This window comes from Ochotona curzoniae, unplaced genomic scaffold (assembly GCF_017591425.1).
Source record: "Ochotona curzoniae isolate NIBS_2020 unplaced genomic scaffold, NIBS_Ocur_1.0 contig_1071, whole genome shotgun sequence".
Lineage (NCBI taxonomy): Eukaryota > Metazoa > Chordata > Mammalia > Lagomorpha > Ochotonidae > Ochotona > Ochotona curzoniae.
Window position 1 is genome coordinate 5697531 of NW_024464939.1, and position 22748 is coordinate 5720278.

The window sequence follows — 22748 nt, forward strand, 5'->3', positions numbered from 1 at the left end:
AGTTCGTTTTTTTCATGGGCATATTTAAGCATCTTTTCCTTATGTTGGGTTGAAGAGAGCTTGATTATCATGTGTCTTGGTGAAAATAGCTTTTGGTCAACACTGTTGGGAGTTCTATGCCCCTCCTGGATGTTGTTTCCCAATTTTTTTTTTTTCTCCAGATTAGGGAAATTTTCACATATTGTTTTGTTAAGTACATTTGCAAACCCAGGTTGTCTTTCTGTACCTTTTATAACTCCCATGACTCTTATATTTGGCCTTTCAATAGTGTCTTTCAATTCTTGAATTCCTTTTTTTTGTTTGACCCAGCTCTGCTGCCATCTTTTTGCTTATTTCCCCTCATGACAGGAAATATCTTCCAATTCTGAGATTCTTTCTTATGCTTGCTTCATACTATTTTGGAGACTCTCTATGGTAGTTTTAATTTACTTCATTGTAATCTTCATTTCTGATATGTCAGCTTTCATTTAATTCATTTCTAGTGTGACATATTCCTTAAATTCCTTGAATTTGGACCCGGCGCGGTGGCGCAGTGGTTAAGGTCCTCGCCTTGCACGCCTGGGATCCCATATGGACGCCAGTTCTATCCCAGCAGCCCCGCTTCCCTTCCAGCTCCCTGCCTGTGGCCTGGGAAAGTAGTCGAGGACGGCCCAAAGCTTTGGGACCCTGCACCCACGTGGGAGACCCGGAAGAGGCTCCTGGCTTCAGCCCGGTATAGCATCGGCCCGTTGCGCTCACTTGGGGAGTGAATCATGGGACGGAAGATCTTCCTCTCTGTCTCTCCTCTCTGTATATCCGCCTTTCCAATAAAAATAAACGAAATCTTTAAAAAAAAAATTCCTTGAATTTGCATGCTTTACATGCTTCTCATTGATAAGAAGTTTTATAACAATTGTTTTGAATTCTGTATCCCTCATTTTCTTAATGTGTTCTTCCATGAACTCTCAGGTTGGCAAAAACTTTTGCTCCTTTGCAGGGAAGTCTTCAGTGATATTCATTGTGCTCTGTCTCTTCTTTGGCTCTTGGTCATTGTACTTCTAGTTATCAGATTCTTCTCCTTGGTTCAGATTTCTAAGTTGTGTCACCCATGGGTCTACAGTTTGATTTTACTTATTGCAGTTGGTTCACGAATCTTTGTTTGCAGTCAGTTGTGCCACTCCATCCAGCAAGTTCCAGGTCTAATTCTTATGTTAGATTTCCACCATGGTCTCTGTAGCCCCAGCCCCTGGCTCACCATTCTCCACTTCCTGTTATGCCATGCTGAGATTGCACCCTTGTTTGTACAACCTTCATTCCACTTTCGTTTGGAGCAGGTCTCAGGATTAGGGAGACACCAGATGTCCTATATAGCTAGGTTGTTGGTGGTGCTGATCTTGCTGGACTTTGGTCATTAGGTCTAAGGACCACACAGTCCAATTTTGACCAGTGCAATGCCATGGTCGGTAATATTCCTCTGTGGGACCAGTGCAATGCACTGAGCTCAGTGAGTTCTCGCCAAGTTTAACACATGTGGAGCTCACTGTTGTCTCTTGCAGTCTTAAATTCTTTGCCACAATGTATAAATGGCACCTGATGTGCCACTGCTAAAGTTCTTGATCTGTTGGCCATCAGGTTTAAGGGCTACCCAGATCTGTCTTGGGTGGAACCTATAGGATGGCACGTTGTTACAGTTCATTGAGTCAGAAATGAGTTCACACCCAGCACAATGCAAGCACGTTCCTGCCCCATAACCCATGCCTCCTTAAGCAAAATGGTGCCTAAATTGGCTCTAGGAGTTGGACTGGACTATGAAATGCACCCTATTCCCATACTGCCTGTCTGGGACCTGCTGCTCTGTCTCTGCTCCTGGTCAAATCAAACAGATCAGCAGAATGAGCAGTTCTTTGTCTGGATTCACCTCTGGAGCTCCCAGTACACAACCCTTGCCACTTTGTTGCTGGTAGAATTCCAGCTGCTGCTGAAGTCCAGATCGCTGTTAGCTGAATGCCACTGGAGTATCAGTCAATGCAACACCACACCATTGTGTCCGCTGCTTTCCTTGTCTGTCAATCTCCAGGTACCCCTCTGCTGTTGTTGTGTCTTCTTGTATTTCCTGGAATGTGCCCTCTTTGCTTCACACTGGCTAATATTTCCCCATTTGTTCAAAGGTGTCCTTACCCTGTTCCACCATTTGATTCAACCTAGTTCTATATATTTTTTATAGAAAAATGTTCAAAGTTTCTAAAACACTGCAATGAAAATAATGCTTTGCTAAAACGTTTTTCATTAAGTCTCAGAGATCTACCAGGTAGATACTGCTTAAAGCCATAAATACTGTATTGTCTCTCAATAGAATGGCGATGTGATAGTGTATGGCATAAGTGGAATGGAGACGTTAATTGTCACAATGTAGTGGTGTGCTGAATTAAGATTTACAGTGGAACTCACACATCTCATATAGGAGTAGTGATTTACAGCCCAGATCCTCTTCTTCTGAAGTAGTTTCCTGCTAATACTGCTGGGAAAGCAGAAAATGATCCTTTTTCTACCTCTCTCACTCTCTCTCTCTCTACCTATCTATCTATCTCCCTCTCAATCCCCCCAGGCCCTTATAATATACTTTAGAATAAAATATAAAAATCCAGTAATAGATAGATAGATAGATAGATAGATAGATAAACAGATAGAAAGATAGACTCAAAGACAGACAGGCATACTTACAACGTATTTGTTAAAATTTGTAAACCTTTTGAGTCATTTTGCTCCAAACCAGATTGAACAACTTGAATGTCCAATTTCAGCATTGATTATATGGTAAATAAGGCAGATGAGACACATTGGGAACATAGCTTCGAATGGACAAAAATGAAATTTACCTTTCATGTAACTGCTTTAATAAGAATTTTATAAATGATAATAAAAACGTCCACTTTACTATCAGATAGTCCTTTGAGACACATATGCATGGATTATTTCTTGAAATCTTTCCATTCTAAAGATTTAGTGCTTATTAGAAAATGTAAGTGTAGAGATTAAATAGGAACTACCTTAAGTCCATGAAATAGCAAAGACTAGCTATCAAATATGTAATGGAATATGAAGACTACATTTAATCAGAAAAGGATTCTTAGTTTATTTGCTTCCTGCTTGAAAAACTACACATAAAATATCACAAAATGTTTAAATGGCTCAGGTTGAATAATTTTTAAAATTAGGAAAAACAGGGATCCAGTTTATTTTCATGTATGATCTTAGGTATGATGCGAACAGGCCTGTTAATAAAGATTCATTAATCTGTGTAATTATATAATTCAAAATCACAACAATTATAACTGTTTTCATTCTAGATTTAAAAGTACATTAAGAAAACATTAAACTAACTCACACATACAAATAATGATTTTGGTGTCATCTTATAAAATAATTTATTTTTCCTTACCTATTTCATCCCTCCTTTTCCATCTGCATCTTTCTGCTTGAAAACAAATTCTTCTATTTATCTCAGTTAAAGGGTAATAGGGTTTTGAGAAAAAAATCTAGTCCAGATATAAAAAGTTTAATTGCTTGAAGGTGACAGATGAATACTATATTAACTTGATTTTTAACGTTGTTTGCATTGTTGATCCGTGTGGGAAGGGTTGAGGGTTATGATAAGTGGGTGAGAAGCCACACCCAGGCTCCCATACGCTTGCTTTTTGTAACAGCAATAGCTTATGACGTTTTCAAGGCCTATGATATATTTGCATTTTAAATTTTTTGTCCAAAAACTTAACATTTAATTCTATTTTCATGTGTCTAGTTTTGTGTTTTGTTTCCTGTATGTTTATGTTACCCAAAAATCAATTTCTTCCACAATGCATTGGACTATTTTCCATGTTTTCTTCTTTTAATTTCATAGGTTCAAATCTTTTTTTAAATTCTTTTGGTTTTTTTCCATGATACAATTTTTTTTAGGTATAGCAATTACTTTCCTCCCTAATTTTCATTTCCACCATTTTCTACCATTATTTTTATAGTGCTGTAGTCATTTAGTAACAATTGCAAGCTGTAGTTATAGGAAATGGTAGAAAAATCTAGTGTCAAATTACCAAGGTGTATCTAACAGTTTGATTGGGAATCTTTTATTTGGGACTAAAGATGCCTACTGAGACATATCCGCATTTCTTATCCTGAAGTATTTGTCCCATGCTAAGTTCGATTTTGTGGATATGGGGATATGAATTTATCCTTTTCATATTTCTGTTCCATTTTGAAAATCTATTTATGAAAAAAGAATCTCTTTTATCCAGTAGATGTTTTTGGCATCTTTGTCAGAAATCTCTTTGCTGGCTGGATTGATTTCAAGGCTGTTTGCTGTGTGACATCTATTTATGTGTCAGTTTTTCCATCACTATGCTTTGGTTTTAGTTATAGTAACTTTTGTGCACACTTTTAAAATAGGTATTGCAAACTCTAACTTGATTTTATTCATCTAATCATTTACTTGTTTATTTATACTCAAAATCTTGTTGGTTTTTCTGATTCTTTTGTGGTTTCCAAGGAATTCTATGATTTTTTTCTGATTTTCTAAAGAGTGTCAGTATATCTTACAGGCGTTTCATTTCATTTATATTATTTTAAATAGTAAAGGTGTTTTAATGACATTCGTTTAATCTGTGAACACACAATATGTTTCCGTTTTTGTGTATTCTTAATGACTTCATTTATTACTTAATAATTTCTTTGTAGAGCTGTTACAATTTTCTGGCTAAATTTATTCCTAGATGTATAATTTTTTGTAGTTCTTGTGGCTGGGAATTCATTCTTGATTTCTGTTTCATCAATATGATTATTGGTGCATAAACCTGTTAATTTTCTTGTATGCTAATTTTGTATCTTGCAACCTTGTTAATTTTTTAACCAGTTCTGAAAGCTTACATGTGGAGTGTATAGGGTTTTCCACATATATAACCATAATATCTTCAAATCCACATATTTTGCTTTTCTGCTTTGAGTTCTGATGCCTTTTATTTCTTTCTTCTCACAAGTTACTGTTTAAACAAAATGACTGTTGATTTACGTGGAATACAAAGAGAGAGAGAATCTCTCAATTACAGGTTTAGTTCCAGAATGGCTATGACAGGGCTTTACAGACCAAATCCTGGTGACAGTAGCTCTTTTTCTGGATGTCACATTTATGACAGCATAGGCCCAAGCATTTGGAACATCCTCCCCTGCCTTCCCAGGCAGAATGCAAGGAGCTGATTGGAAGTGGAGCAACCAGGACACAAATTGGCACCAATATGATATTCCAGCATTACGAGCAGCAGCTTTATCTGCTAAACACAATGCCTTCCCTCTTGGGGGCTTCCTGTCCAGCGGCCCCCAGTGAACACCAAGGGGATGAAGTGATGGTGTTCAGCAGCAGCAAGAACCACCAGTCTGATCAAGCCTGTCTATTTAATATCAAGCTAGCACAAACTTATATAGACTAAGAAAAGGGAAGGCAAATAGGCGTATCCCGTAGTCCTCTCACCCAACAATGACACTGTCATTGGCTGGAAGGCATTTTTATCTCTCTGGGCCCTCCAATTAAGTCACAGGTCACATACACCCTGCCAACATGCAGCTGGCAGTTATGTCTCAGGTCACATTCACCACATGTGGCTGGCAGGTAGGCTGTGAGTCACACTTGGCTTTTCAAGGGTTACTTAGCAAGGAAGTCCCAGCACAGTTTGTCCAAGAAGAAAGAAGAGAGATTGAAGTCCAGCCCCCATTCTCACCTGTATGGCCAGTGGGCAGGCCAGGCTGGGGTCTTGGTGATTTTTGTTGTTGTCATTCTCATTGTCAGTGGGTTCCTCCTTTCTCCCCCGGGGATATAGTGTGCTGTGTACCTATGACCCCTCATGTAGGCCAAGCAGAAAGAGATTCAGGGGCACTCTCACACATTTCCTCCTAGTTTATAAATCTTGCTAATACTTCCAAAGCTGTTACCAATGAAAGAGCAGAAAAGGTACACAAGTTTCTTTCATTCCAGATTGGAGTGAAAGTATTTTCATACCCGGTTTGGTATGGCATTGCCTGTTATATACCTCCTATATAACTTTAAAGTATGTTCCTTCTAAACCTAATTTGGTGATGATTTGTATTGTGAATGAATGTTGAATATCAGATGCTTTCTTTCCTTCTGTTGAGTTACTCATGGCTTCTGGTTTTCATTCTTTCATGTGATTCATTATGTTTGTTAATTCATTATGTTGAACTCTCATATCACAGTGACAAATCTAACTTGAATCTGGTTTTTGTAATCTTTATTTGTAGTGCATTCTCTTTGTGAACATTTTGATGAGATGGTTATAATTTTATTTGTGTGTTTTAGCTTTCATTTTGGTATTCAAGTTATAATTGCATTATAGAAAATGTTCAACAAATTCCTTGTCAATGTTGTAGGATAGTTTGAATAATATTGAGTTACTTTTTCTTTAAATTTTGATAAAATTTAGATAAGAGCCATCACATTCTGGACTTATATTGGGAGGAATCATTTTAAAAATGTAGTCAAGTTACATGTGAAATGGGATGGGGCAGGTGAGGCATAACAGGAAGGAGGACGGGGGTTAGTGATAGACTGAGGCCGAAAAATCTTCCATTTCTTGGATTAGTACACAGATGGCCACCAGCAGTGGAGGTTGGGGCTGGGCCAAAGTCAGGTCCTCAGAATTCCATTTCAGCCTTCCAAGTGGATCATCCACTGCTTTTGCAAGAGTGTTAACAGGGAGCTGAATCAGAAGTGGAGCATCTGGGACTTGAACCAACATTTTGATATGGGGTACCAGGATGACATGTAGTTTAACTGTGCCTCAATGCTGGTCCATGATAAGTAGCTCTTAATCTTATTATTTGTTAGAATGCTGCTTATAATTTTTGTATGTTCTTGTTTCAATCTTAGTGGGGTTACATGTGTTCAGGAACTTATCCATTCCTTGTACGTTTGAAGTGTCAGTGCTGATGTCTCCTGTTCCTCTCAAGTTTTATTTGTTTTTGTTTGCTTGTTTTTTTTACCTTTTAAAGAAAATATCTATGATTCCAGGTAGAGCAATAATAGATACGATACATTTTTATTTGGGGCACTATGGTATACAGAAAATGCACATACTCTAGAGAGATGTATTCAAAATCAAGATCATTTTAAAAGATGCTAGACAAATCAGATCTCTAAGTTAGGCTTAATTCAAATACTGCCATATGTGGACTCTGCTTAATGTCCACATTTAAACTAAAATCTATCATATCCTCAATTACAGTTTGAAAGTTTTATTGTATAATTCAGAGGCATGATATTTATCAAAACACTTCTTCTGGTTCTAAAAGCCTATTTTCTTCTACAAAGCTTCCTGCTGTGAAGTATAAGGACATGACGTAGTCCATTCCACTTTCAATAGCTATAATGTCTGCTTTGTCCACATTTCTGTACTGTATGTGCTGGCTTCACCTTTTCATCCATTCCTGCATTATTTTTGCATTACTACTGTGCAATATCTACTATGTTACACAGATAGAGTAGTAAAATAAAGTAAGAAAGGCCCACTCTTATGAGACCTTCTGTTGGGAAAGATAAATAGGCAATAAAACAAATGGCCCTGATAATTTTTACATTGAGAAAAGTTACAAAGAATTTAACAAAATGCTATCTCCCTGGTGGTAAAGAGAGATTGGGAAGTTAGTATGGAAGCCTCACTTGTGAGGGAGACCTCCCTGGGGAAATGAGTGTGAAGACATGTTAACCACATAAGCTAATCACAATAAATGTTTGCAGGCAGACAGAAATGAAATGCCATAGACAAGAAGTGAAGTTGTGTTGCTCAAAAACGAAAATTAAAATAGGTAACTGGAACAAATAGATCAAGTAAAGGAGGGTTAAACTAATAAACAGAAGCTGGATCAGAGGGTCCTCCTTAGGCCACGCAAAACAGTCTGGGTTTTGTTTTAAATACCATGGAAAGACACTGGTTAATTTTTTAAAGAGAGTGACAGGAACTTAAGACTATTTTCTAAAAATCTTTCCAGTCTCTGTATGAGGGATGCTTTCAAAGAATGACAATATGAAGTGTCATTCATGGGTTTTCAAGGAATTTTAGAGAATAGGACAGAGCAGTAGGGATGGAGCCAACCGGATAGGTGTAGTGTGCATTTTGACTGTAACCATTACCAGTTTATCTTATGGCTTGGATTTAGGAGAGAGTAACTAAATGAATGAATCAATGGTAACTTCTGAATTTCCTACAGAAATAATTGAGTGAATGATGCCCTATCTAGACATTGAACACATTAAGGGAAAGACAATTTTAGGATTGAACGTTAGAAGACTGAACGGTTCGTATTCAAGCTGTAGTTCTTGTTTATACACCAACTGGGAAAGCCAAAAGGCTAGTTCAGTAGCTGAGTTTGTTTCTTAATGGAAAGGTCACCCACAGACACAGATTTGAGGTTTCCCAAACAAAGGTCACATGCAATCTTCCAAGTATAATGATTATTAAAGTGGATGAAATGAGAGATCTTTAAAGATGTTGGTACATTCTAATTTGAATATCTTTCCTTTTTCACAAGCAGCGTGAATCTCAGTCCTCTGCTTTCATACTGTCAATTCTTTAATACACTATATATGTACTTGCATACATTTTAATCTTCACAGTGTTTACCCTAAATGCTGTGTTTCGAAATAACCAGTCAGGTTTTTCTCACACACGCATAGGAGATGCTATTGTCATATCTCATATGAAGCTTACCTGCTAAGAATTTTAAGCTGTTTCTAAATAAGTTAAACTTCATGTCCACTTTTGCTTTATTATTATTATTATGATATGAAAATGCATTTATTTTCTCCAACGTGTCAACTTATGCAGCAATTAATGTATATATTTTAAAAAATCTTTAGAGTTTTGATCAGTAACATTTTAAAGAATGTTTTTGAAGATCAAATATGTTTATCTTTATTTGGATATGAAAAACAGGGTTTGTATTTTGTGGTAACCTAAGTTAAGCAAAAGAAATAAGGCCAAGTCAGTTGAAAAAAAATGACTTGACCCTGTGATGTTACCCAAATATCCATTTAATGTAGTTTTGAGTTCGATATTCAACAAAGAATCACTGAAATATTACTACAGAAACTTCTAAGCCACATTTCCCTCAACATAAAATAAAGTTTAAATTTTAATGTGCTATAGCATTTACAACTACAACTCAACTTCTATGGATGTAATTCATAATATGATCTAGAAATGATGGCTGAATTCTACTATCATAGTTTATTATAGAACATTTATTCAGAACTATTAAACACAAACATATATTTATAAATGGTATTCAGAGCATTTTATTAGGCAATGAACATATAGTTATATAATTCTGTTCATCAAGTTTACTTACTAGTTAAATATCAAAACTGACACAGTACTATCAAGATTCAAACATATTTTACTTTTAGACAAATATGTATTTTCTCTGATCAGTTGAGCTAATATATAAATTGTTTTAAAAAAACTCTTAGTGTATATTGAACTTAACTGATATCTTGGAATTGATTATTGTCTAGAGCCCATAAATATACTCTTGCAGAACTGTGGTCTAGCTACATTTTACTTGTAAAATTCCTTATTTTATTGTACCTGAAACTATAAAGCAATGTGAAGGTATGCTTTTAAGAAAAATTAGGAGGACAATAAAAGGAAAGAAAAGAAGGGAGGAAGAAATTAGGTAAATGCCATTGTATTTGTAGAGTTATATATATGACATGCACACAATCTGTTCTCTATACAATAACAAGAAAGTACAATTTTAATGAAGTATGGGTATTGATGCTTAGCTTTCATTTTTAAAATTATGTTTTTTTTTTATTGTAAAGGAAGATTCACAGAGAGAAAAAGAGAAAGAAATTTAAAGATCTTCCATCCACTGGATCACTCCTCAAATGACCACAATGATTTGAATTGAGCCTATCCAAAGCCAGGAGCCAGGAGCCACGAGCTTCTTCTGGATCTCCCACACAAGTGCGGAGTCCAAAGGACTTGAGCCATTCTCAGCTCTTTTCCCAGGTCATAATCATGGGGCTGGACTGGAACTGGAGCAGCCAGGACACAAATCAGCACTCCATATAGGATGCTGATGCTTGCAGGCAGAGGATCAGTCAGTTGAGCCATTGTGCCAGTCCTGCTAAATTATAATTTTGCATTATCTGCTAGAAGAGAAAAAGTACATTGAATTACTCATACCATATAATAAAAAACACATTCAATGAATATTTTCTTGAGTAATTTATTGAATATTTTGTGACTGTTTTGTTGAAATGTAATGTCTGAATCTTATTTGCCGGCCATGAAATAGAGTTGATCCAAATTTCATTAGTGAGTAAACAATAAGTGAATGAATAAAACAATAGAGAGAAGAAAATTCTGTCCAAATGGTGAATAGGACATTTGAATAGGAATAAATAGCTACCTAACAAGACTGACAGGTATAGTCTTTGTAAGGACAAACAAAGAAGTCAATCTTCTTTCCTTGAATAACAGGACGCCTGATGATCTGTCATTAGGTGAACAGAATTACCATGGTTACTAAATTTATAGTTAGAGTTTTTTTACTACATCGCGGGGAGAGTGATATTTGTTTTTTTACTCTGATAAGTTATTTTTCTCCTATTATTTCCTTCACTCACTCATACATAGGTCATACAGTAGCATCATTTTCTTTAAGAAGGTTTTTTTTAAAGTTTTGTTTTGCATTTCTTCATTGACATATTGGTCATTCAGCACCATATCATTTAACTTCATGTTATTGTACACTTTCTGCTTTTGTTCCTGATATTGATTTTGTTCTATGGCTTTTCACTTACAAGGATGTGTAACAGCTGTGTAATAGAGGCTATCTTATCCAGATGTGAGGATATACTGCAGTATGCATATCTCCTTCCAAATCAAAGATGAATTCCCGATGAAACTGTTGAATCTATCTTGACAATAAGATGCTGGACTCTCTATCTTTGTCCATGCCTGCAATGTCAGGATACATTTAAATTGCAGGATGATAGATTTATGACTCTTCGTTATAATAATAGCGGAAATCAGTGTGTGGGGGAAAGGGACTAGAGGAAGGGAGAAGGGAACTCCCAGAGTCTATGGAACTGTACCATAAAATAATAAAATAGATCAATCAAAAGGAAAAAAAAGAAAAAGATATCATCATGAAACAGAATAATGTGTAAGTTAAAATAGTGTGAAGTATTTTAGTAAAGTACTGTACTTGTAATAATAATATGTAACAGCACTCTGTAAAGCAACAGAGTACCATGTAAAGTGCCAGTAGTGTTAATTGCAGAATAGTATAGCTATTTACCAAAAATTCACCAAAAAATTTTAGTAGTTTCTAACTATACATTAATGTGAGTCAAATGGCATTCAAAATTCATCAGTTTCCTTAGGATTCCAGTAAATGCTAGGCTATCCTTTTACAAGCTCATGGTTAGTCACAGAACACATTTCCCTATAAGAGTCTATCACTGATTAAGCATTATAAACAGTCATATAAGTTTGACTGCTAGAAGTCACCACTGCAAAACGACTGGGGTAGAGATGGTGACATTTGGAGGGCAATCTCAACCCCATTAGCCTTCATCACAAAATGTTCTTCAGGAGAGAATTTTTGAAAATAATTTCAACGCAGACGCTTTCATGAGCAAAATGTCAATGAATTCTTTTTCAGAATTAGTAAAATGATGCCCTAAATGATTTTGCTTCAACTACTTCTTTAGAGAGATAGCTTACAACCGCGGTGATGTCAGCTACTAGGTTCCCCATGAAGATTTTCCTTCACTGTCCATCTGTTCTCATCTTCCATGTGTAAAAAACCTGTGACAAATACTACTGACAGGTTGTTTTCCTCTTTGAATAAGTTTGTGGGTTATTTATTGAGTATTTATTGAAGCTGCATTTTCCTCTCTCTTATGTGAACATTTGGAGATGGGGAATGCTAATGTTGCAGATGTTACTTGACTGACATTTCTAGGAATTTAGAGCAAAACCTTCCACACAAAATCTTGCGGTTCTATAGATAAACATCTTCCGAGGATGTGATAAAGAAAAATATCAAGGTCAGAGAATACTTTTTCTAATTTCAAGGAAAATGGCTAATGCAAAGGTAATATAATAATTGTGGCATTTTTCAGGCCTCTACTGGTAAAACATTATTTGATGGTCACTGATATAATGAGTTGGGGCGGGGGAGTGATGTCAAATAAATTTGAAAGGTAGTTGATATCTTAAACAAAATTTTTGAACATCTGTTTATGTTTATTGCAAAGTCAGATATACAAAGAAGAGCAGAGACAGAGACAAAGATCTTCCATCCGATGATTCACTCGCCCAACAGATGTAATGGTCAGAACTGAGCCAATCTGAAGCCAGGAACCTGGAGCCTCCTCCAGGTCACCCACCTAGGTGCAAGGTCCCAAAGCCTTAAGCTGTCCTCAACTGCTGTCCCAAGCCATGAGGAGGAAGCCAGATGGGAAGTGGGCTCGCTAGGATTAGAACCGGCGCCAATATGGGATCTCGGCACATGCAAGGAAAGGATTTTAGCCACTAGGCCACCACGCCGTGCCCAAGCTCAAACAAATTTTGAAGTTCTTTCCATGAAGAAATGAGCAATTTTCTTGAAATCAGTGAAATTTATTTGTACCCCTTCCTGTCATCCAATGTCTTTTAAGAACTGTTCCCTTTCAAATGAGGACGATGATGGTTTTGCATTGGTAAAATACTATCATGTATGTTTCACTAGGCCTGCCCTCAAACGGGCGGTGTCTGTATCAACTCACAATAAGTTTCACCTCATTTTGTCAAACGTTTGATTTACCGAGCTATAAATTCATCTTGTTCTTAGAACATGTAAACAAAACTTGGGTTTCTGTGTAACTGGCCCACAGGTTGTCTGGTCAAGGTGTAGGAGCAGCAGAGTTCTTGTACTTCGAGAGCCTTCTTTCTTCCTTGGACTCTATTCCCTGGGGACTCCGGTTGACACCCAAAAGTTTTTGTACACATAGACCCAATTGCCTCACCAGCCAGTCCACTGTTATGTCAGATTTTAACATACTCAACGTTAAACTCTTGTTTCCTCAGGCCCACCCAGCTTAATTCCACTTGGATTTAAGTGAATGACAAAATTTCTCCTCAGATAATCAAGCTCAAACATTTCACTCCATGCATCTAATCCATTTAGTAAGTCCTTTGAGCTCCCACAAAATATATTTCAAATCATTTGAATTAAGATTATGCATAGAGTTTATACCATAAAGCAAGAATTATAACATTGTCACTCCATTTTATCTTTTTAACTCACTCTGATTCACAACAACCAGTGCTTGCTTGTCAAAAATAATCCATCTATGGAAGCACTTCCTCTAAAAGCAGTTACTGGTTTACCGTCTCTTCAGAGAAAATCAAAGGCTTTGCTAATGCACTGAATCCCATCTTATCTGAGCCCTGGTTCCTTCTCGGCGTTTGATTCTCCATTAGCTATTCCAGTGTTGTCACTGCAGCCTCCTAATAGATGTTCTGGTACTCCAGCTTGACTGGCACACGGATGAACCTTTCATTTCTAAACTCCTATGCCCAGAATATTCTTCTCCTAAAGCCTCCTTGTGTTGCCCTCACTGCTCTCAGAAGAATGCTAATTTACCTTAGAGGATGCTCTCTCAGCCCATTTGCAATGGCTTTCCCCTAGGACTGGATATCTTTACCTGTTTTTTCTTCTTCTTCTTCTTTTTTTAACCATAAATGTTACCCTTTCATAGTATACATTTCAAAAGAACAAATCAATCTGTTGCTTATTTTCTAACATACTCTAAAGTGCAAAAATGATGACAGCTGGGACATGTCATTTTTTTCAAGGCTATAGTTCTTTTTATTTTTTGTTTTTCTAAGATTGATTTTATTTTTATGGGAAGGCAGATACACAGAGAGGAGGAGAGACAGAGAAGAAGATCTTCCCTCCTTTGATTCACTCCCCACATGGCTGCAATGGCCTAGGCAGAGCAGATTTGAAGCCAGGAGTTTCTTCTGGGTCTCCCATACAATTGCAGCGTCCCAAGGCTTTGGGCTGTCCTCAACTGCTTTCCAAGCCACAAGCAGGGAGTTGGATGGGAAGCAGGTCTGCTTGGATCAGAACCAGTGCCCGTATAGGATCCCAGCATGCAAGGCAAGGACTTTAGCCACTGAGCTACTGCACTGGGCCCAATGTTATACATCTTAAACAACTGATATGCAACGTTACATGATTATGGGGACATGTTAATGATGCTGTCATGTTTGTACTTTTTCTAGCATAATATATTTAGCATTTTATTAATTTTGGCAGACTGAATAAGTGCTATTTTTAACATATGCAACAATATGCCCATTTTTATTGAACATAAATTAGGAAGTAATAATACCTTTTTTGGTAATTTAAATCATAGCTTCTCAACTGGCGATTGGTAAATCAGTACCAAACATACAGGTAACAGTTAAGCATATAGTGTGAATTGAGTGAATGTAGGCTATCACCATATGTATGCATAATTTCCCTATGCACATATTATTGGTTTTCCTGTTTTATTTGTTTTAGGTATTGGAGATATAGTGAAGAAATGAAGACTATGGATCCTGGCTATCCCAAACCAATCACAGTCTGGAAAGGAATCCCTGAATCCCCACAGGGAGCTTTTGTGCACAAGGAAAATGGTAGGCCTTCCTGCATTGCACATTGTATGTTAAAAACAACTGTATGATGGCCTGCCTTTCTGTATGATAAATCAACAGAAAATATTCCACTAAAACATACTTATATTTCTTCTTCCTACACTGACATTTAATATGCTTTAGATATTTTTAACACTATTTTTAGTTTATGAAAATCCTTACAAAGTTATACATAATAGTTCAAATGTTCCAATCCAGATGACACTGAAATAACCTCACTTGTATTTTTAATAAGATTCCTGAAAACATAATAGCAAAAATATGAGACAGGAACTGTCCCAGGAAATATATGTTATAAGTGTAGAAAAAGCAACAAAGATACCCGGTAATGCAAGTTGAGGATTATAATTTTTCAGAGTGCCAACAAATAGAAAGATCTAGACCATAATGAAAGTATGTTGAGTTAACCACAAGAAACAATTCTAAGAGATGCCTATCTTTCCTTGACCATCTCAGGATTTAATATGCAAGTTCCCAGCGAAAAGTAAGCCAAACCATCTACATATTGAATTATATCTTTGTTAGTAAGCATTATCAACAAAACGCTATCCTATGACAGCTCAGTGAAAATCCATGCATGCCCGATTTTGTGTGTTGTGTGAAACAGAACTGAATACCAAAATCCTGTTTCTACAGTATTTGCATCTCAAAAGTAAATTTGTATAAGGAGAAAGTTGCTTTGCTTATACTTAGAACCTTATACCTATCCTGCACATAGTATTTTAAAATTTATAAAGCACAGCTATGAGACTTTTGGGGGAAAAAAAACATGCTTATGAATATGTAATAATTGCAGGTGACGTTTGAACACATTTGTGTCTTCCAGACCTCTCCTACTCCAATCCCTTCTTCGATAGCCTCCTTCATAGACCTCGCTCACTCTTCACCTCTCTGTAAATCCTTTTCAAATATGCCTTTTGGGGTGGGTGGGTATGCTATGTTTTACAATCAAAGGCTTGACATGCCATGGTTAACTTGAATGTCCATTTTCCTTCATAGCAGAATCTGTTTGAATACAGTAACAGTAAATATTCAAGAAATGTAAGGATTGGATTTTTTTTTTTACTTCCCCATTGTTTAAAAAGTACCCACTTAAAGTGGAGGACTTATTTATTTGTTGAAAACATCTGTTCTATTTAATTCAATATTTACCAATCTGAAAGGTCCTCAACTACAGTTGAGAAATGGAGAATTCAATAAAAGCAAATTCTCCCTTCCTTTCTCTGTTCAGACTTTTCAAGTTTAAAGTCCCTGACCTCAAATTAAGATTCGTGCAACTTCTTTGTTCTTGTTTATATAATAAAAACACCCTCAAAAGATTTGATTGCAATTATGAGATATTTTGGCTGAAAGTACTGTCTGTAAGCAGAAGTCCACATACATTTGATACTCACCAAGTATGAGATGATAAAGCCCAGAAACCTTTTCTCTAGTTTGCTGGAAGTTCATCATTTCAGGAATTCTCTTCTCATAGTAATTAAAAAATAAATAAGTAAAAATCCTTTTTTAAAGGCTTTGAAAGGTATTTTTCCAATTAACATAAAATATTATTCTATACTGATGTCAATTTTGCCCCTGGATGACAACTTTATCATGTTAACTAATAAAATGTCACCACCATTTACTGCACAACTACTGAATATCAAGTACGTTGCCCAAGTTCACTGTCTAATTCAAATGCCCTGCACAAATGCCTATTTATCAATGCTTTAAAAAAAGAGAGAGATTTATTTGTTTTTATTGGAAAGTCAGATATACAGAGAGGAGAAGAGACAGAGAGTCAGATCCTCTGTGAGTTGATTCATCCCCAAGTGGCCACAAAGGCCAGAGCTGAGCAGATCTGCAGCCAGGAACCTGGAGCATCCTCCAGTTCTCCCACATGGGTGCGGGGTCCCAAGGCTTGGGTTGTCTTTGACTGCTTCACCAGGCCACAAGCAGGGAGCTGAAGGGAAAGCGAGGCTGCTGGGACATGAACTAGCACCCATATGGGACCCAGGTACGTGCAAGAGGAGGACTCTGAAACTAGGCTACTGCACCAAATCCATCAATGCTTTAACCCATGAACATAAAACTAATAATGTATGCTTCTAACCATGATATCTCTAATGAAAATACTGTGTTCACTCTCTCCAAATAGAAAAAAAAGTCAGTATAATTTCCTACATTGTTTAAAGGTCATATCAAATACGGCTAACTTTTTCATCATAACAGATAACCCGGGTTTTTTTAAGTGATCGCTTCCTCAGCTCTCACCGCTTGATTTTCGCCTAGCAGAGGTAATGGAACGCACGTTCCCCCTCCTAAGCGTTATATTTTTGCTTTTTTTCCTCTTTACACTTAGTCCCCCAGGTTAACTTCAATAATCCAAAGAGAAGTTAACTTTTGCAGGATGTGGTGGCATTGCTTCTTACCACTCACTTCTCAACAGTATTTTGCCTGCAAACGTGTTAAAGAATCATTGCCTCCTTCAAACCGTGTCCACATGAATTGTGATCAAGTAACACCTCTGGGATAGCCTCTCTTCCCATTTTACAATTCCGACCTTGATATAAACACAAGGTTTTACCTTTCACTCTGCTGTGCTTCATTTTACTAATGACATCCCCACATGTAGCCTGTTACAGTAATTTAGACCCTTGATTCAGTTAATTTGTGATATTAATTCTACATTAACAAACTTGTTTTCTAGTTGAATCCACACATGTGATTCATATATTTCCACACAATTCAGTTTAAATAATTCAGATATTTCAAGTACTAATAGCATCCCAGCAATATCAGAGGACAGAGAACAGAACCAGAAGCAGAGTCATCATGGAACACGGAATAAGCTGCAGTCCAACAGCTCTATTGGACCATGCTTCATTTTATGTTTATGTTGAAGTAATAGAAAAGTATGAGATAAAGTCAATTACAAAAGTAAAAAAAATACTAAAAAATACATCACAGCCTCATTGATTTTTTTTTTCTCAAAAATTTCTCTCCCCAAAAATGAAAGCTCAGGTAAAAGTTTTTCAGAAGTTACTGTTTGTCTTAATAAATACATCATGAACAAGAATACAGCTTAAATTGTTTTAAGAAGAAAATGAAACACAAATTTCTAACATTTCTTCGATGAACATATGTACATAAAGACAGAATACCAAGATGAATTTAGTAGGATCTAGGTTTAAGATATTTTTAATATCAAAATTCCAGGCCCATTTTTTCAAGTTAGTTACATTATGGAATTTGTTCTGATCACATTTCTTTTTGTAACAAGTGTTTTCAGTACTAGAAATTCCACTCTTGTATGTAAAATATATTACTATGAAATATGACCAATGGAATTGATTAGTGTGAAAGTAGAGAGTTCTTAAGTTTTGTTTAATGTCCAGAAGTTTTAGAATAATTAACTTTGGCCAAAAAGTAAGCAAGAGAACACTTAGCGCTGTTGGTTTCCAGTTTATGAACATAAGTACACCTAATGTTGAGCTCTGTTTATTTTTTATTCACTGCCATTATTCATACATGAGGATCTAATGAACTGTTATTTGGCAGACTTTCAACATTTCTTCAGCCAGGCTAGTTGAGTAGCTACCTTGCATTTCAATTAGAGTGATAAAATACCAGCTCCCTGCAGAAAAAAAAAAAAATTATATCTACATACATCTGTTTTCACTTGGCAAGTTGGTCTGATTTTTTCAAAAAAATCCTTTGTAATTAAAAGCAACACTATATTTTCTACCATTAAAAACAGAATGCTTACCAAATAAAGGAACATAAAGCAATGGCCTGTCCTAACCAAAATGCTTTGAGAGATGTCAGAGTACTTTTTATCAGGAAGAAGTATATCCCAACATTTGATGTTGAATGAAGATTTAATAAAATAATCAGGAGATCTCTAAAGGCAGCCTTATTAACTGTTCAGGCTGAAGATCATGACCACAGTGGAATTCCGATTATCACCACTATTCAGAGATATATTCGTGTATTTAAAATCATCTCTTTTCCTGAAACCTCAATTCTTTTCCTGAAAAGAAAGAGTAACTGACTCTATATGACAGAATGGTTCTAGGATTAAGAGTCATAATATATCTCAAGCTTTTAAACCCATCCCATAATAATGCTTCTTTTAAGCATTAAAGAGAAAACCTTTATCAATGATGATAAACTGTACAATGTCATTGTATTTAAAATAGTTAACTTTAATGTATTTAAATAATTCTAGCATTAAATTGCTCATTTGAATGTTAGTTCATTCTAATTTTTTTTCTAAAAAAATTTTATTTCAAAGGAAGAATTAAGTCCGGATAGACTACTCAAAAAAAAAAAAATTGACATAAAGGAGCTATGAATAGAAAGTAAGACAGAATTTTGTCTAATAAAAGCAACACAATTTAGACAGTAGTCTTAAGAAAAATGCACATATATGAAGTTTGTCAAGAGCTGTCAAAGTTTCTTATTTGCAATCATAAAGTTTTAGACATAAATCTTAAGAATTCCTGAGGTTTTTTAGCCTTTTGCATACTCCCTTTTTCTTCATGAAGTATATCCAAGTATAGTTTTTTTTTTTTAAGAGTTATTGTTTTTATTTGTAAGGTGGATTTTATAGACAGAAAAGTAAAGACATAAGAGAGGTCTTCCATCCACTGGCTCAATTCCCCAAATATCCACAATGGCCAGGAGTCTGGACCTTCCTTTTGAGTCTCTCATGCAAGTGCAAGGGCCGAAGGGCTTGGCCCATCCTATGCTGCTGTGCCAGGTCATAAGCAAGGAGCCGAATCAGAAGGCTAGCACACAGGACTCATCCAGATAGGGTGCAAGTGCAGAAGGAAGCTATTTGTGCCAGCCAGATATTAATGTCTTTTTTTTTTTAAAGATTTATTTTTATTATTTTTTATTGGAAAAACGGATATACAGAGAGGAGAGACAGAGAGGAAGATCTTCCGTCCCATGATTCACTTCCCAAGTGAGCACAACGGGCTGATGCTATGCCAATCCGAAGCCAGGAGCCTCTTCCGGGTCTCCCACGCGGGTGCAGGGTCCCAAAGCTTTGGGCTGTCCTCGACTGCTTTCCCAGGCCACAGGCAGGGAGCTGGAAGGGAAGCGGGGCTGCCGGGATTAGAACCGGCGCCTATATGGGATCCCAGGCGTGCAAGGTGAGGACCTTTAACCACTTGCGCCACCGCGCCGGGCCCCAGATATTAATGTCTTTAAAAATCATATAAACAAATGGCCAAATGGCACAGGTTTAACATAAACCAAATAAACAAGAGAGTTAAAGAAAATGGAAAAGTAGGAGACAAATCAAGATCCAGAAATGACATTAGAACACAAAATCTTATAAATACCTGTGTATGTACTAAACTTCCTAGGAGATCAAGGGAAAAATCTTAAATGTAATTGTTTATTATGACCTGTTTTACAAATGACCAAGGAAAGTACATTGTTCTGGAGGAGTGTGATGATTCCTGACACTAATATGAGAAGGCATTTTCCTTCAGTGGGGAAGAGGTGACATTCTCTTCACAATGGAATGAATATTGTCCTCAACGATAGCCTGAGGGTACATGTCGGTTTGTAAAGGCAATTTCTACATCTCACGATGCAGGTTGTTTTATCACGTGAGTGTGTCCTTCATTAACAGCACTCCAATAAATGCCGAAAAGGATAAACCGGGTAAATGTGTCTTTACAGTGTGATGTTGAAGGAAAAGGGCATGGTCCTTCAACAGCCATCTTAGGAACCTAATTCTTTGCAACGTGTCACTCAGCAAAGCTCTGCATGGGCCTTAGCGAGCACATTCTCACAGATGAGCTGAATATATTTCCTTCTAAGAAATTGAAGGATCTTAAAAACTCCAGTTGAGAAACAGTCTGTGTGCAGCTAAAATCTCTACACATTGACTTTCACAAATAAGTGGTACCTATATGTGTGTGTGTGTCTGTGTGTGTTTTGTCCTCTAGGCTTTACATATTTCTACAAAGGAAAGGAGTATTGGAAATTCAACAACCAGATACTCAAAGTTGAACCTGGATATCCAAGATCCATCCTCAAGGACTTCATGGGCTGTGATGGACCAACAGACAGAGATAAAGAAGGACACAGCCCTCCAGATGATGTAGACATTGTCATCAAACTGGACAACACAGCCAGCACTGTGAAAGCCATAGCAATTGTCATCCCCTGCATCTTGGCCTTATGCCTCCTGGTATTGGTTTACACTGTGTTCCAGTTCAAGAGGAAAGGAACACCCCGGCACATACTGTACTGTAAACGCTCTATGCAAGAGTGGGTGTGATGTAGGGTTTTTCTTTCTTTCCTTCTTTCTTTTCCAGGAGTTTGTGGTAACTTGAGATTCAAGACAAGAGCTGTTAGGCTGTTTCCTAGCTAGGAGCAGGCTTGTGGCAGCCTGATTTCAGGGCTGACCTTTCAAACCCAGAGGGTTGCTGGTCCTGCACATGAGTGGAAATACACACGGGGAAGCTTCCATGATGCACAGTACCTGCTGTTCTTCAGTCCTTTGTCTTTCTTTGTCATTCAGTTATAGCTCTTTGCTCTGCACACTCAATGCCCAGTAAAATTTCAGGAAAAACTACAGAAGAAAAAAAAAAAGAAGAAAAGATTCTTCTTAAAGCTTTTAATATTGTTTTTTTTTTTTCTTCTCAAGTCTGACCCCATTGGTGGGGGAGAACAAAACATGAAAGAAAATCCACTATTTTATTTTATTTTATGTTTTTCTTGGAAGCAAAGGAAAGAAATTTTTAAACAAAACCCCACATTTGAACTTTCAGGAAAGTGTGAAGACCCAAAACAGCTTTGTCTCCAAAGAAGATAGGTCTGACCCTCTGGATGATCTCCTGCGCATCGTTTTGGCATGTGGGAGATTCGGAACACACACGCAGGACTTTAGACTGTCGGGACAGCCATTTTCCAACAAACAAGGGGCCAAAATATCTGCAATATAGTAACAGCCTTAATGATACATCCATTTTTCATTTTATACAGCTGTTCTCAGCTATGTCCTCAATGTTTCATCACATTTATATTCATAGCTGTGTTCACACAGGACCTTTTAATTGTTTTGAAGTGTTTCTGAAAACCTTTCTTGCCACTGTACCCTTCATCATTGTGTTGATCCCCCCAGGTCGTACTAGGTCATTGCCCCGGGCCTGTCATGGGTCTATCAGGCATTCATTTCAAAGCAGAGCAAGAAGCAGGATGCCTCAGAAGTGGATTAAAGTGACAGTTCTTTTACAAGGATTTGTGACACTCGTAAAACATTGATAATAACCCTTTGAGAACTATCATACCAGTTTTCAGAGTCTGGATTGTCATTCTTGCTATCTGCTAAATTATACAAGTGGGTAAGGGTAAAAGCAGTCCTAGGTGCAAGAAGTTTAAGTTTTGAAAACAAATATCATAGAGTCCTATGTAATTTTTAAATGATTTACAATGCTACATAAATGCATTTAAAATAAACAGAAATGATGTTAGTTGCCAAAAAAAAAAGCTGGCAAATAAAAAAGGTATTTTGTTAAGTATCTTCTAGGAGTGAAATTTTATTTGAACAATTGTGTATAATGGCCTTTTTTTTTCCCTCAACATATTGAGTTTCTGTTATAAAATCTGTTGCATGAAGCTTCAGTTTGCCTTGGTAAATGCAGTCTGCATTGCCATTGTAAAAGCGATGACTCTGAGGTTGCATGAGTATGCTCCAATGCATTCATTACCTGTTGCATGCCAACTATAGTTCTCAAAGGGTTAGTGTGGCTTCTGGCATGGAACCATCCATTTGATCACCGACAGAGCCAAGAGTCCACCAAAGCGTTCCTTGTTGAGTGTAATTTGTCCTAAAAGCAGTATTGTCATTTTCATGTGACCTGCAGAGCAGGTTTGTATCAATATTTTTTTCCTAGAGAAAAGTCAGCAACTGACAGACCTCTTTATTGATTTTTAGGAGCTGCTTCTCGCAGTGAAAGGCTTTTCAGCCACTGGGCTGTAAACTTATTAGAGATGGTCAGA

At 36.8% G+C, this 22748-nt stretch overlaps 1 protein-coding gene across 1 annotated transcript in view; it reads left to right on the plus strand.

The window, feature by feature from the left end:
• MMP16 (matrix metallopeptidase 16) overlaps positions 1 to 21662 on the plus strand; it is a 265162-nt gene extending 243500 nt beyond the window's left edge. Inside the window, exons 9-10 of the mRNA XM_040995311.1 lie at positions 14608 to 14723; positions 20690 to 21662. Of these exons, the coding sequence (XP_040851245.1) occupies positions 14608 to 14723; positions 20690 to 21024 (451 nt within the window). The 3' untranslated portion in view covers positions 21025 to 21662. The remainder of the gene's footprint in view (positions 1 to 14607; positions 14724 to 20689) is intronic.
• The last annotated feature ends 1086 nt before the right edge of the window (positions 21663 to 22748 follow it).